This window comes from Eumetopias jubatus, unplaced genomic scaffold, assembly GCF_037043125.1.
Source record: "Eumetopias jubatus isolate StellerSeaLion01/CBP00866 unplaced genomic scaffold, mEumJub1_p1.0 scaffold_17, whole genome shotgun sequence".
Lineage (NCBI taxonomy): Eukaryota > Metazoa > Chordata > Mammalia > Carnivora > Otariidae > Eumetopias > Eumetopias jubatus.
In genome coordinates, this window is record NW_028274823.1 from 83,448,466 (window position 1) to 83,465,604 (window position 17,139).

A 17,139-nucleotide genomic window follows, 5' to 3' on the forward strand; every position below is an offset into this window, starting at 1 on the left:
AGGTGTAAAACATTTTTTCATTCAGTAAACTTGGAGCATCTCCCATTGGCCAGGCGTTAAGCTGAAGGAGTTGGGCACTGTACTTGACCTCAAGATGCTGATAGACTAGGGAAGGGGTGGGCAAACTTTCCTTTGCACATCCAAGTAGTAAATATTCTAGGCTTGAAGGCCATAGAGACTCCATGTCAACTACTCTGGCATTGTATCCTGAAAGCAGCCATTGACCATCCTTAAACCAGTAACATGACTGCCTTCCATTAAAACTTGACATACAACAATAGGTGGTGAGCCAGGGGCTGTGGTATGCTGATTCTAGAGTGAGGCAGATAAATAAACTGACCAGCGCAACGCGAGAATCACTGCGATGGAGGTAGACCCAGGGTACCTCGGGAGCCCAGATGAGAGGCATCAAGACCCTCTGCCTTTGTAGATGTGTCTGTGCAGAGTCTGCCATGACTGGGGAGAAAGACAAGGGGGAGATGAGGAAGATGATCAGTCTAGGCTTTTCAGAGAAGATTATGACTGCATTTCATCATGAAAATAGGGAACAACTCACCATGAGACCATGCTAAAGTCTATTGTATGTCAGGCCTAGGGACTTGTGAATTCCATCCCCTTAATATAAGCTAATGATTCCAAACTATGTAGCATGGAAATTTAGTTGCTCAAAAAATTAATAATTTTGAATTAAGGAGTTACCTTGTCGAATAAGTTGGGAGATACTATCTCATTTCCCTGTCCAGTTAACTTTCGAATCTTTAAAAAAAAAAAAAAGACTGATATGTAAAGAATATTTTTAAATTTCTATAGTTCAGAATTTCCTTATTCGGCTATGGAATCCTTTTGGTAGGGAATGCCTATTGACATACTTTAGAAACAATGTTTTGAATAGCGTGGCTTTGGAAGCAGCCATAAACCAAGGGTGAAGAGTCCTACATTCCATCTGTCTATGTTGCCCATATGTTGCAGCTAGGTTCCCAAAGCACTTCAGACAGATGTCTCTTGAGTGTTTCAGTTCCTGGGTAATAGGTATCCAGCCCCTGGGAAATGGAAATTGGAGCAAGTTACCAGGATTGTGAGGTTTGAGGCAGAACCACTAGCAAACTCACTTGGTGAAGAGGGAGCAATGCAGAATTAGAGAGTGATGATTCTAAATCTTGGGCAGTATCACGCCTAGAGGTTGTGCGCTTGTGGCATGACATTTCACAGGTAGGAACCTGAGATGCTAAATGCTCTGCACTACATAGGAATCCACTGCACAATGAAGGTGCATCCTGTCCATGAGCCAGGGACACCTTGTGGAGAAACACTGCTGTAGGGAAGGCATAACCTCTGAGGGCAAGGGATCACACTTCCCAGGGCTCGAAAGATGGGGTACAAACTCTGGGCAGTACCTGTTAGGCTGATTATCGTTAGTACAACATTAAACATTTAAAAGGTTATACGCCATTTTTTTTAGTTTTAATAATCAGACATAACCTGTCGAATTCCATAAAAACCCATTAGGCTTTTTTTTTTTTTTTTTTTTTTTTTTTTGCATAGGCACAGGCTGTTTTAAGATATACAGAGTAAAGATAAAGTACAATGTGATCTTCTAAATAAGCTACAAGTTTAGATGCTATTAAGCATTTCCGAGGTAATTTAATAAATACGTCTTTAGTGCCTCACCTCCTCAGGATCGTTGCAATAGAAGCACCAGAGTGACCTTGGTTCTGATTTTGAAAGCAGCCCTTCGGTGGATTTTTTTCAAAAGCTCTTCTAAAAGATTTTAAAGAAGACTCTGTATGTCAATTTTTTTTTTAATTTTTCTTGAGTAAATAGCCTCAAGGAAATATTCCTGGGGTTTCTGGAAAATAACAAGCCGAATGAAGATCTTTTGCACAGACTAGGGTTGCCAGAAAGAAGGCATCTGTTTTGGAAAAAAAAGAAGCAGCCCATCCTCTGGGCTGATGCAGCCCCTACCAGGGTAAAACGGGTGGCATATGCGGGGGGTGGGGGTGGGCTGAGTTTGAGCTTCCTCTTATCCCCATGTAGGTGCCTTTGGACAGTGTGCAAACTACACAACCCTGGCTCAAAACCACTACCACTTCATCGTATTTGGCTTCGTTGCATTTATTCCTTCAATTTGCATGCTCTTGAGTACCTTCTACGTGATGCACTCTATGTTAAGTGTAGTATTACACAAGTTCAACAATAAGTCCCTTTAAGTGAGTGCTTGCCCGATGGCCGCTTCTTTGCTAAGCGCTTTATACGTATTAATATTCACAGCTGCTCCATGATGAGCTAGGTAACTAATGTTTTCGTTTTCTGATTATGGAAGCTAAAGTCTTAAAATATAACAAAATAACATAGCACAACAAAATAACATAGCACAACAAAATAACATGGCACAACAAGATAACATAGTAACAAATAAAATGATAAGACGTAGGTGGAGAAGATTGCACTTCAGAAAATAAGCTCTACTAGGTTTATGATTCTTAGTGGTTATTTTAAATTCTCACATACCAACTGAAAATAATTGGTAAAGCTGTCAACTTTGCTGTGCATTAAAATCATCCGGGGAGATGTTAAAACATGCATTGAACAACATGGATGAACCTTGAAGATACTATGTTAAGTGAATTAAGTCTGTCACAAAAAGACAAATACTGTAAAGACGCATTTATATGAGGCCCCTAGGGGAGCCAAATTCATAGAGACAGAAAGCCGAATGGTGACCACCAGGGGCTGCAGAGACAGGAGAATGGGGAGTTTGTGTTTAATTGGTATAGTTTCCTTTTGAGAGGATGAAAAAATTCTACAGATGGATGACAGTGCTGTTTGCACAACTCTGTGAATATATTTACTGCCATTGAACTACACACCTAAAAATCATTAAAATGATAAAATTATGTCATAGATACACGTTTTATTACCATTTTGAAAAATACATTGCTTTCTTGGAATCCACTCCATGACTTGATGAATCTGAATTCCTAATGACTTTCACATTTGGAAACCACTGTTCTAGGACATTTTGACCAAGGATTTGGTCTAACGGTTTGGTACATGCTTTGCAAAAGGCAGTGAATTTGCAGAATTGAATAACGTTAAAATCAAACTTCGAAGTTTGTAGTTGGATGTATCGTAGTTCTAGAAGATGCTTTTAAGACCATACTTTCAGTATTTCTGTTGTGCTTATAAGTAACTTGATCACTGATAGCTGTCTAGTGACAAATAGACAAATTTGTCCCTCACAGTATTTCATGGCATTTGAGATTGCTCAGGCGAGGATGATTATTTCTGTATTAGAGGAGAAAACAGACTCACAGAGCTCAGGTGATTGGCATCTCTTACACATGCTGCCTAGTGCGAGGGTGGTAGGAAAGATACCTCACTGATGGGAATAGAACCCTTGTCTAAATGAAAATTGCAGGGATAACAGTTTTATAGGTTTTCTTTTTTTAATCATTGAATTGTATTTCCTGCCATCAATTACATTAATCATTTGAATGGATACATGTCAGATGACTAAAGAGATGTGGGAGAATGTGCTGGAAGGGTTGACGTGACAGAAGGCGTGCAGGCGGTGTTGGGCTGTGGCACTCACCAAGGGCACCGAGTGAGGAGGGAGGACACACTACTTAGAGTTGCCTGTCCCTGAGCCCTTTACTTTACAAGGGCGCCCCCTACCTTCTCCAGGGTGTGGCCCCCCACTAGACCACATGCGCCATCCCGACCCTGGAAATCCATTTCCTCCAGATGGCCTTGAGCTCTCTTCCCAGGTCTGCCTAGACCTCGCCTCAGCATCTTTCTTCCTGCCCTGCCGTTTGCCCACCTCTGTGTCCAAGCGCTGACCAGACAGGCAGCCATGTGTGTGTTGGGGGTGGGGTGGGGCTGGGGGGCGGTGGTTTTAGTGGATGGTGCTTGGTTGCACAGGGAATCAGACCTCTGCAAATACTAGTGATGGATTTATTTTTTTCAAATATAAACTGTTGAAATATTTTTCCTTGTTACTACACCCTTTCCTCTTTTCCAGACAAATTTGCAGTCTCTCTTTTTAAAATTGACTGTATTCGGCATATCGCGTTGTAAATTTAAGGTGTACAACATGTTAATTTGATCATTTATATATTGCAATTTGTTTGCCATTGTGACGATAATTAGCACCTCCATCGCATTATTCTTTTAGTGGTTGGAATAATTAAGTTCTAGACTCTTAGCAAGTTTGCTTGCCTGTATTTACTACACTGTGCATTATGTATATTTTTTATGGCTTGCCTGCTATTATTACTTATTTTTATTTACTGTTGTCAGTTTGTACCCTTAAACATCTGTCTTATCCCCCACCCCTATCACCCAGTAACCACCATTTTACCGTTTTTTTTTTTTTACCAGCTTGGCTCTTTTAGATTCCACAAACAAGTGATGGCTTACACTACTTGGCATTTTCTGTTTGACTTTTCTCACTTGCATAATGTGCTCAGGGTCTCTCCATGCTGTAATGGCAGGATGTCCTCCTTTCTCATGGCTGAATAATACTCTATGTATATCACATCTATATATGTGCGATTATATTACATAATCCATTACATATAGATATCCATCTGTGTATCTCTATCTCGCATCTTCTTTTTCCGTTCCTCCATTGATGGGTACTTAGGTTGTTTCTATATCCTGGCTTATGTGAATAATGCTGCAGTAAACATGTGAATTTCTTGATCTGAGAATTTTTGGTCAATATTAAAACCTTCTAGAAGATAAGATGCTACCTATTTTTTAAAGCCTAAATTCATTTAACGATATCCAGAGTATCTGGAGTCAAATGGAGAAAGAAGAACCTTGGAAATAATTCTCCGGGAATGAATTTCTCTGCGTGGACTCACCTGGGAAGACTAACTAGAAGCACCGGGGTTCCCCGCTTGACCAGAGGTCTCTTTCCTCATCTGTGGGCACAAAAGCAGAGAGCCATTAGGACATCAAGGGTCCTTCATGACCTTGAAAGCAGAGAGATGAAAGGTTTTTACTTTCCACTCTCTGGGTATGACCTGACTCCTGGGTTTGGTATGACCTTGAGGAAGGGCTACACAATGAATATCTTCAGATACCTACCTGAGAAAGAAGGATTCCTACCACAGATCAAATATAATTTGACTGAAGAGGGAAGAAATTGGTATCTCTCGCACTCTTGAGTCTACACTGAGATTTATATCTGACCTATCAGAATGTTTATTTTGATTATCGAAGGTCTTAAACAATGATAACTTTTAGAACAAAAATGTGTACATAATTGTGGTGGCTGGTAATATTTATTGGATGTTTACTATGTGCCAGGAACCTTCTTAATGCTTTATATCTGTTATTTTGCTTATGTTCACCACAGCCCTATGCAGTGGGTGGTAATATCCACCCCGCCTTTTTTTTTTTTTTTTTTTTTTTAAGGGAAGGAGGCTGAGACCTAGAGAAGTCGAACTGCTTGCCAGAGGCGTAGCTAGTAATTAGCAGCAGAGCCTAATTCAGCTTGATTCTCTTCCATCCAGAGGCCCATATGCTTACTCACTACCCAGGGGTCCAGGGTAAGGAGTTTACACCGTATCACACAGATGATAACATTATACCTCAATGATGTCTCCATAATGGTTTGCTTTATTTAAAGTATTTTTATACACAGGAAAAAATTGTAATTCTTAGAATCTGCTGAGATAAGAGCTAGCCTTTGGAGGTTGGAACCACTGGGTGATAAGAGCTAAATGCTGCTGATAGACAATAAATCTGGCAGTGATGAATAATACACGGAGGGGGTCACAAGAGACTCCAGGAAGGAAGATCAGTTATAAGACCATTGCATAGCAGACTAAAGCAGGATCAATGCCAAATGATCTAATCAGTGGAGCAAAGTATGTAGAGGGAAAAAACAAAAACAAAATGTGTTGATGAGCTCATTAAAGGGAAAGCTCAGATACCTGTAAGATTAAGAAGGACCAGTAATAAATATTTGAACTCAAAGATGAAAAAAAAAAAAGGACCCTTACTTAGTCCTTCATCAGTAGAAATTGGTTTCTTGGGTAAGTCAGAGATCTCTGCTTTTATTCTATTGGCATGAAGCTTTAGGAAGGCACTGGCACAGAAATAAACCATACCTGTCAGTATTCTTGGCATTAAACTTGATACTGAGCCAATTTCTTACGGTAGAATAAAAAGGCTTCCTTTCTCCAAATGCTACCCAAAGATAAGTCCTGCAACTGCATGCTCTGCTCTAGGTAGAGAACATTGATGAGCTATCTCCACACTTATGTTGGTTGGAGATATCTTGCCTTATAAATATGGGACTACATCTAATACTCTGATGATATTTAAAAACGAAAACCTGATAAAATCAAGCCCTTTGCTACTAAGTAGGTTTTAAAAAAAAAATGTTGAGTATGAAAAAAACACCCAAACTGTTTTTTACAGAGTCCTTACTGCAAAACCATATAGTGGAGCTCAAGTGCTTCTCCACCCCTCCACTGCTTCCGCACTTTGCAGACGCCCACCATCTTTCAGGCAGTAGATGGAGGTTCCTAGCTGGTCTGCAGTCTCTACTATGGCTGACCTGCCATTGACTCTCCACAGAGATGGGAGAGGGTCCCTTTAATTTGGGAGTGAGACCTTGCCACACCTGCTCAGAACCCCGCAGTGTCTGCATGTTTCATGCAGATGGAAGCCAAGTCCTTTGAAGGTGGGAGGCACATGCCCCGTTGTGATCCGCCTTCTCCCCCTTCTCTCTTGATGCGCGTGCTCTTCCGTTCTCTCCCAGCCACTGAACTCTGGACAGCAAAGCCCCACCCTGCTGCTCCTGGAATCCACCAAGGGTTGCAGACCCCTTGCCCTTCTGGTTCCTTTACCTGGATCCTCTCTCTCAGATCTACAGTTAATTGTCCCTCCCACCTCTCAGATGTCTGCGACAATTTCACATTATCAATGAGGACATCCCAGTCCAGTTCAGTCTTTCACCTTAAACCCCCTCCCGTTGTAATCCCTGCTACCCTATGGGACTTTTTCTAATGGAAAATGCTGTAGCCCTTACCTAATGTGCTCTATGATACATACGTTTGTGTGTATACAAACATCATATGTATAACATATTATGTGTACTATTTACTATTTCTTTGATTAGTACACAGGAACCTTTGCTTTCATTAATGAATCCCAAACACTACAACAATTTATGGCCCATAATAGGTACTCAAGTTTGAGTGAGTAAATAAGTAATTGAATTAAACCAGTATCTTAACAACAGTAAGAATTGTTTTCTTTGAAATGGACCCATTGAGATATGTTTTATTTAGCTGGAACCATGATTATGTATTTTATAATACTCAGTATGGTAAAAAAAAAAAAATACAGCCCTAAAACAGAAAATCTTGAAAACACAAGAAGAGGAAAAAAGTGAAAAGATTGTTTCTCCACCTAACATATTTGTTAACTTCGTGATAGTCTCCTGGAAAATTCTCTACTTGTAATTAAAAGGGAATTTAGTAAAAAACAACTATCTTGGGGTATCCATAATTTTTATCATGTTTTCCTTGTAATAGTATCCTGTGGGTATTCCATGTTTTACATGTTGTTCATCAATAAATCACTTTTAATCACTTTTAATACGTCAGTGGTTCCCCAACTTATGTGGCTTATATCTATCAATATTGACCGTATTAGGAGTTAAAAATGAGAATATCTAAAAATACTAATTCATTTAAACACGCCAAAAATAAACATTATATGTTAACATAAAGAGCCGATTTTTAATAAAGATGACTATATCTTCCCAAAACAAACAAAACTTAGCAAAAATAGAAGTTTGAGTTTACGTTTCTGCCAATCTGTCAGTATCTGGCTTAGTGGAAGAGATTCTTCTATTTGCTTCTGTATTCAATCTGTTCAATTTCTCTTATTTTGGTTGAAGTATATAAAAAGATCATTCCCAGAGAGAGATGTAGTAAGAAAAGGGAGAAGTAGGCTAATGGTCTTTTCATATAATTTTGGACATTCTTATTTGATACTACAGCACAACCCAACAACTGGTAGTTTATTAAAGGTTAATTGCAATATGGAATATGAAACAGTAGCTACATTAAGATCCATTGATCCATCTTGTACTTTGACTAGATCTTTCCCCATGCGTGATTTTGTAAAACCATGCATCGATCATCTGAAAAATACTGGTTCACTGAGTTACGTAGAATTCCCAATAAAAAACTCCCATTTGTTGATATCCACATATCACTGATGATCTCATCAGAAAAGTCTTCAAGAATCGGAAAGCTGTTAAGCCCAAAATGGCAAATAAAAGTTGTCTGAAGTTTTAATTTTCATATGAGAGTTCGCATTTTCTCATTGGCAAAAATACTGCTGGGTTTTTGTTTTTTGGTTTTTTCTTTTTTGAAGTCACAGGCTCACTTTGTTCTTTTTTGAAAAATTGTCTGCCAGATCGTCAAGTCTGAATAACCACAGTTGGTTGGTCATTGCCAAGTAAAAATGATGTTCCATATAAAAAGTGGAACTCTTCAGCTTGCAACTCCAACAATTAAGCAAGTGATTTTCCCTGAGGCAGCCATCATGCTTCAGTAGTCCCAGAAGGGCTGTAAGTGGACTTGCCACTTTGTCACAGTATTCATAAGATGCATATTCAAGCGTTGAAACGTAATATAATGAATAACTTTTACTGTTGCATCAAAAATGTTTGAAAGTAACTCTGGCATTTTATTTAACTTTTAACTTGTAAGTGGTGTTGAAGAATAGATTGGCACCTGGTGCAGTTTGGTGTTGCTGCCTTAATTTGTGCCAAGGGGCCACCATTGCTCCTGTACCATCGGTGCAAATATCAGCAGCACTGTGCCGGGGTAAACCCTTGACTGGACTGTTATTCCACACGGAACAGCCAGTACTGTGGGTGTCTGTTGCCAAGGGTTCGTATAAAAGATGATCTTCTTTGATGATTAGTTGGTTCTGATATCAGATAACCACAAGCAAAAGAGTAAGTCTAGCCATGGCTGTAGATGGCTCCATTTGTAAGGCAAAAGTACATTTCTGTAAAGAAGATCTTATTAACTCATTTTTGTGCCTACAGCTTAGTCTTTAATGCAAGAAGATACTGTATCATTGGAAGGAGACAGTGCAATGCTTTCTTGTACTGAGGTCATCCAGCAGGCATGGAACAAAGTAAAGTCTGTATGGCTTCAGGGGTCTCTGAGCTGTCCTGGGGGTCTTTCCAGTCAGGGCTTGATGGTAACTCACCCTGTAAAATGCTCCCCTTCCTATTTGAAAAGCAGTACCAAACCATTTTTGTTTCTTAAAAACTTCATCATGCCTACATTTCAAAGCTCAGTTTCCTTTTCCTTGAATTGTCAATGATTGGGCTCAAAATGACATCAAAACTGGCATGGTAAGGTTATTTTTAAAAGATCCCGTTGTGTAAGACAATAAGGTAAATTGTAATGCTGAGGGGGGAAAGTAGATTTTGTCATATTTTTCGCATTTATAGTGTCTCCAAATTTCTTTGGACAAGATTTATCCCATCCATGAGTCAGAGAATTCTCTGATGTGTCCTTTTTTATATTTTTCAGTATCTTTAGGCTTAGAAAATGCCAGATGTAGCTTGAGGACTCTTCAGATATCCCCTTTCAAAGTCAGTGATCCATCCCTAGAAAGTGAACAAAAAGATAATAAACTTTCTTTTATTAAATTCTTAATACGAATAATTACAAAATTCTAAAATTATAACACTATTAGATAACATTTTAAAAGTTAGAAATGTTTTTGAAGAAAAAAATATAAAACTCCTATTGCAACACAAGATATCCAAATGTATTTTCTTCTGTTTTTTTTTTTTTTTTCACTTTGACATAGGAATGTGTATCAAGTCTGAATAACCATAGTTATCCAGGACTTCAAAACAATGATATTGGATGATAAAGAGGTTACATGTGTGAAAAATGTCTAGTAAGAGCACAGAATTACTGAAATTATACTGAGTTAATTTGTGCAAACACACATATCCTCAACCTACATACTACCTTAAAAAATTCTAGGAAACACAAGAGCATACAGGCATATATCCATATATATATATATATATATATATATATAACATAAATCCATTTTTATATATGGCATAAATCCATTTATATATGTGTGTATGTGTATATATATATATGTTTTATATATATATAAAATCCAAGCATATATATCAAAATGATATCATCACCATATGTCATAGTCTCTGGGGGATTCTACGGTACACATGTGAAAAAGAAGGTGAAAATGGCCAATTACAACTTAGACTATTTGCTTTGACTTTGAGGAACCCCCTGAGAAGGTCTAGGACCAGATCACCTTTCAAGAACTGCTGCTATACACCATTATGTTATTCTCCGTGTGTTCCAATGTGTTTTCCAATTTCGTTGACACATGGCTGAAATACAATTCTTTGTACTTGGGTTTCCTCTCCCCTCTTTTAGTTGTAGCTTTCGAATAGTAGATTCGCAGAAATAAAATCACCAAGACAAATTCAGAATGTGGGACATCCAGTGAGACAGTGGCCCCAATGTCTTCAAAATGTCAGTGCCATAGGGGAGAAGTGGGAGGATCTTGGAGAACAGGAGGCGAGGGGAATATAACAGCCAAAAGCAATGTGTAGAATCTTGCTGGGTCCTGGTTTGAGAAGAGAAAACGAACCAGGAAAGACATTTTTGAACAATAAGTAATATTTGAATACGAAGCAGATACTAGATGATATACAGAATTGAAGTTGATTTTCTTATGTGCAATCATGGTATTATAGTTATTTAGGAACACGTTCTTATTTTAGGAGACGTATGCTGAAGATTAGGGGTGAGGTGGTATCTGCAACTTTGAAATATTTCATCAAAATATCTATAAGCCTGTTTACCACTACACACATAGAAAAATAGACGAACTGAAGGCGGAGAAAACAAAGATGGAGCAATGGTAACTTACAGCTGCAAATCTAGATAGGGTTCCAGGTGATTCTTGAACTATTCTTTCAGTCTTCCAATTTGTTCAACTTTTTTCATAGTAGAAAGGTGGTTAATAAATCACATATTCTTAAATATTAGTCATATCCAAATCATTACCTAATAGAATGTGGAACTGGTTTGAAAGTTGCATGAGGCATTTGCTAATACTTTTACTGTAAACCATGCAGTTCGGTGGGTAAGTGACGAGCTCCATATCATTTTCATCCTTTCTTCACATGTTGAGAGCTGTGACCTCAGGCAAACTCTCAAGGTTGCACTTGTCAAGTCTGTGAAATGGGTGACACTGACAGTGGTTATTTGAGAAGGTGGATGTAAAACTAACCTTTATGTTCTCTCTAAAATCCATAGCCCAGTGCCTGGCCAATAGAAAGCACCCATATCTCACCTTCTATTTTTGCCATTGCAAATTCCAAGTCCTTACTTCATTCAGTTAGAAAAGCCAGTGGTCCATTAAGCATCCGACTCTTAGTTTTGGCTCAGGTCATGATCTCGGGGTCATGAGATGGAGCCCCGTGTCAGGCTCTGTGCTCAGTGGGGAGTCTACTTGAGATTCTCCCGCTGCCCCTTCTGTTCCTTCCCTCCCTCTCTCTCTCTCTCTCTCTCTCTCTCTCTGTCTCTCTCTCTCTCAAATAAATAAATCTTAAAAAAAAAGCCAATGGCAAAGCTCTACACATATTAAATCATCTCTATTACATTACATTCAAATGCATTTTGTAACTTCCGGCCTATTGAAAGTCCTTAGGGAGCAAAATGTTTTAATAGATATGTAAGAATTACTTGTAATTAGTATGCAAGTTATTATAATAAATAATTTTTTACATAAATTAAAATATTCTCCTCTACCATTGAGACGTGTTCTGGCAGTTTGTCCTGATAATTATTTTGCTTTAAGTTTTCTAAATTATAAACAACTTCATCTTGAATTATATGTCCAAATTAGTGAAGTCTAAATGTCTTTTGATGTATTTTGGGGAAATTTAGCCAATGTATTTCATGGGTAGAATTCCAAATAATGAGTATTCTAAATTGTTCTTTGTGTTCAAGCTACTGGTGACCAATAATTCTTAGAAATCAAATTATATGAGAAACCTTATGTAGTGTTGGCAGTAATAAATATCTTAAGATTTTAAAGATGGCTACAAGTGTTTTCAGAGCAATTTATTCAAGTGAAACTTTATTTTTTAATTGCTTTCCATTTTTTTAAATCTAGAAGTTCTCCAGTTCTTACTGATAAACGTTTCTTCTTAAAAATCACCCTTACTTTTTGTTGGTAACAAATGCTGCCAAAGGCTGTGAGACATTTAAGTTGGAGAAGATCATAAGTATACAATGGAATATTATTCAGGCATGAGAAGGAAGGAAATCCCGCAGTTTGTCCCGCAGTTTGTATTTGCAACACAGATGGAACTTGAAGGCATTATGGGAAGTCAAACAAGCCAGACTGAGAAAGACAAATACATCGTACCCTATAATTGTGGAACCGAAATAAAAGTCAAGGTCATAGAAACATCTAGCAGAGGGGCGCCTGGGTGGCTCAGTCGGTTAAGCGTCTGCCTTTGGCTCAGGTCATGATCCCAGGGTCCTGGGATCGAGTCCCGCATCGGGCTCCCTGCTCAGCGGGGAGCCTGCTTCTCCCTCTGCTTCTCTCTCTCTCTCTCTCTCTCTCTGTCTGTCTCTCTGTCTCTCATGAATAAATAAATAAAATCTTAAAAAAAAAAACAAAACATCTAGCAGAAAAGTGGGGCGGGGGGCGGGCTGGAGGGTGGAGGAAACAGGAAGAAGCTAGTAAAAGAATACAAACTTTCAGCTATGGTTTAGGATGAATAAGGTCTATATTTCATGTGTAATATGGTGACGGTGACCGGTGGCACTGTGAAATGTGCTAAAGGAGGACAACTGGAATGTTCTCAACCAAAAAAAAAAAAAACAATATATGTGAGATGCTAGCGGTGTTAATTAAGTAGATGGGAGGAGCCCTTTACAATGTATATCAGATCATCACGTTGTACACTTTCAATATCTTCTAATTTTGTCAATTATACCTCAAAACTGGGGGAGGGGGAAGTAAAATTGTAAAAGATGATTTAAAGTGCCCTCCTAAAACTTAATGTTTCTGTTTCCATTGAGTATATTACATAGTCAAGCAAATATTAATTTTTTTTTCTCATGGATAAGAAAGATCTCTCAGGAACATGGAAGTATTTATGGTATGACTTGGCATAGACATAGCCCACGTTGAAATAAATGGTGGAGCCTAGAAGTAATAGGCCTCTCTAAAGAACGGGGCCAATTAAAATGAACGGAGAAAAACTCAGTCGTGGTTTGTGTTTTTCACAAATACCCGCTGGGGTGGAAGCATTCTAATTATTCTTAGATCTTAGGAGACACTGAGATAGAGCTCATTAGAAGAACAAGGAAGGGCTAGATTTTTCAACCTGCATTACTTGTGACAACAGGTTCCTCTGTCTTCCTCATTTTCTGTGATAAGTTCCATCCAGCTGCTGAAATACACTGCCTTCTGGAAATTAAAACCCATGTGACTAAGACCACAGCAGTAAATCTGGTGGAGCAGATGGTCCCGGGTCAGTTGTTCTACCTCTGCATAAAACCCTGGGATTTTATCAATAGGCTTTACACTAAGTAATAGAAATCAGAGTGACAAATTAACAGTAAAACTTCCGTGCTTCTATCCATACAGTATGCTATGGCTTCTTTCATTGTATCATTCTAAGCAAGCTGGAATTATTCGATAAGTCAAATATCAGATATGCCAATGTATATGCGCTCATTTAGCGTCCTCTCTCTATTCAAGCAGTGAGATAGGATTAAATGGGAATTTAGTTCTATATCCCAGATAGATTTTCCAGGAGAGCTTCAAAAATTACATGCTGATAAGTGTTTTTATTTCTTTTAAGTTCATTACTATTTCACATCTAAAAGAACTCATGGGTTTGTGCATTTAGCATCACTCCGTATTTTCATTTGCTGGTCAGTGGGGGAAAACAAGAGGAAGGGAGAAGAACTAGACTCTGGCTCTTTTCTCCACCCTGTCTGATCTGATCCTTCTCATTGTCCCAGCAAGCATTCACACATCTACACTTTCATAACTTTATTCAACATCCTCCATTGAGTTATTTGTTAATGATGGAAAACACAGGGGTCAAACAAGACCGATAAATAGTTCTTATTTTTGTGGAGTTTAAATTCTAGCAGGGAGAACACCCAGGAAAAAATATCTGATTAAGTATCTAATGACTGTTCTAGCAAGGGATAAAGGAGTTCATGCCGGGAGAACCTGACCTAGCTGGAGGGGGTTGGGGAGAGAGGTAGCTTCCAAGGTTGTTGGATGAATGTTTGAAGGTCTGAGTGTATCATTGATCGAGCTGTGGCCTAAATAATGAGCAGGAGTTGGCCTGTAGGACTTTGTGCACATGTGTGTGAGTGCGTGTGCGTGCGTGTGTGTGTTTAGAGGGACCCAGAGAGGCAGATGGAACAGGAGGGAATCTGGTGACAGACTGATAAGGGAGAAAGTGTTTTTTCTCCCCATTATAGCTGAGGCATTTGCAGTCCCACAGTTAATTATAAGTGGGATTTGAACTCAGTTCGGTTCAGCCTCCAAGTTCTTTCTAGTACAACACGCCTTTGCCCTGTTGGCCATCAAACCATGCTTAAGTTCCTGCTTTGATCTTTATACATTTGCGTGTTGCTGCCTTGTTTATGAAAGAAAGTTGCTTCAGCATCATCTGTTTTGTTTTTCAGTGTCCCAACATTCCAGAGCCTTCCTGAAGAGATCCTCAGTAAGCTTGCCGATGTCCTTGAAGAGGTAATTGTTTGTTTGTCCTTGAATTTTTTGAGATGGGCCATAGCCCAGCATAGCAGTGTGATGAGGAGTCATACACTGCAGAAACCTTGTAAATATTTTTAAGCTCCGGGATGAGCTCTCTACTTGGCTTCCAATAAAAAGCAGCTCGGCACATCTGTCATTTATCCACAGTTAGAAATGTGCAAATCAACTGAGCTACAGAGGGAGGGAAACCTCCCTGTGGCAAATAGAATGTGACTTTGACTTCCAAGAATGGGAGGCATTGTATTTCTCTGATTACAGTCGGTGTAAACCAGGATTGCGTGAGTTACCGGGAACTCTGAAGCTTTAGATGAGCCAATTTACATCAGGGCTTAGGAGTTGGGTACTGTTGTAGTAGTGTATGAGTGTATTTGAAACACAGTAGTTGTGTGCCTACATGTGGAAAGGTCACTGTTCATTCTTATTCTCTGAACCTGTGGAGCCCAGGCGGAGTCTTGAGTGAGCTCGAAAGGATAGGGTCTTTGGTGCCTATAGAGCCTGGGAAGGAGGGGTATCAGGGTGCACATGCGGGTCGGTGGGGTGATCGGGGGGGGTGGTGATGGGAGCTGGAGGAAACCTGCTCTGGTATCCTGTTTCCTCAGTGATCCAGAAAGCAAGGCCATCAGCTGAGAATGAGGAGGGGGCAGAGGTATGAGAGGTTCGGGGGCAGAGGAGAAGGCAGGAGAAAACGAAGCTGTGTTCAAACTAGAACAGCGTGATGGCCGGGTGTCCTTGCCCCACTGGATGTTAGCCATCCCGAGTCTAAATTAAACAGGCAAGGAAGAACTCATTCAAGACTTGTGATAGGGGACAGAGATCAAGCTCGAATCTGCTGGAACAAGAGGTGGCAGGATTTTTAAGTGTGAGGCTGAGCTAGTGGAGAAGAATGTAGTGGGGGTCTTCCTGGGGGAGGTGGGGCAGTGTGGTGAGGTCATTTGCATTTGCTCATCGTCCCTTCCGGAAGTCGGGCTCCCACCCTCCCATAGCCACGTGGGTGGGTGCTTGGCCAGGGAACCAGGAGTGGCGGAGGGAGAGAATGGGGAGCAGGTGAAGGAAGGATGGTGGAGGCTGACCCCCCCCCCCCACTGCTAGTTCAGTGGGCCAAGGAGGGGGAGGCACTCAGGGAGGAGCGGGTGCATCAGGGGGTTTGAGTCTCCAAAAGCTGAAGAATTGTCGGAGTGGCTCATTAACAGGAGTGAATCGGAAAGCTACTAAAAATGTTTTCCTCTCCGGCTCCTGACTCTCCTGGTCATTCTCTGATCCCTGGAACCTGAGAAGTGCCTATATACATATTCTTTGTTCCATGCCTATGGAAGGGAACTCCCCTATGATTCACTGGTCTCCCTCGTCAACTATGTGAACACACAGTAAAGCAGAGGTCACATTTGATTCCTAGGTTCAAGTGTAAAGAATTCATGAGAAAGAAGACTGGCTGCGTTTCTCTCTGAATGCCCTAACCCCTGTACCTACAGCCTCTCGGGGTGTAAAACTGCTTTTCTCAGTTCTTTCAGTTTTTGCTTTCCTTGCTGAATACACTGAAGGCCTCTCTGATGACCTTTCTCTTTTTTTTTTTTTTCCTTTAAATTTTTTTATTGTTAGGTTAATCCCCATACATTACATCATTAGTTTTTGATGGAGTGTTCTATGATTCATTGTTTGTGGACCTTTCTCTTTTTAAACAAAGCAAACTAAGAGTATACACTTACTACACCCAATCAAACCCTTCAAAAAAGAAAAAAAAAACCTTCAATCATGTTCTTTCTTTTTCACAGCTCTGGAAGGATTTGTATGTTCCACAAAACAATAGCTACGGCTCTAGAATAATTCTGAATGATAATAATAATTCTAGAAATAGTTTTGCATGGTATGTCAGATTTTCTTATCAAAAGATGCCTTAATTTACGTTTGGATGGTGTGAGCCTTAGCTCAGCCCACACCCACGCTGCCTGGGAAGGGAAATGCGTGATTAAGTGCCCACATATTTGTTTTGAGGGCACAGAAATGAAGTTAACAGACAAAATGTGAAGTAGACCTATAAATAGACTCCCCAGTGCATGAAAAGTCTTCAACTCAAGTTGAATCAACAAGCACAGTGAGAAAGTAGATTAAATTATGTATCAGATGGAGTGAAGCAAATTTGAAAGAACAAAAGCAATACCAGTGTCACGTAACATTAAAGGGAAATGTGCTTGCATAATAAGTGAGCTGTCTTTCTTGCTGCAAATATCTTCAAGATGAAAGAAGCCCAGATTACCTTGAAAGGAAAGCAATATTATT

At 39.6% G+C, this 17,139-nt stretch overlaps 1 protein-coding gene across 2 annotated transcripts in view; it reads left to right on the forward strand.

Moving 5' to 3' along the window:
- Positions 1-17,139, forward strand: part of PRKG1 (protein kinase cGMP-dependent 1) — a 1,232,275-nt gene that overhangs the window by 858,175 nt on the left and 356,961 nt on the right. For both annotated transcript variants that reach the window (XM_028104583.1, XM_028104582.1), the window contains exon 5: positions 14,778-14,841. In XM_028104583.1, coding sequence (XP_027960384.1) covers positions 14,778-14,841 — 64 coding nt within the window. The remainder of the gene's footprint in view (positions 1-14,777; positions 14,842-17,139) is intronic.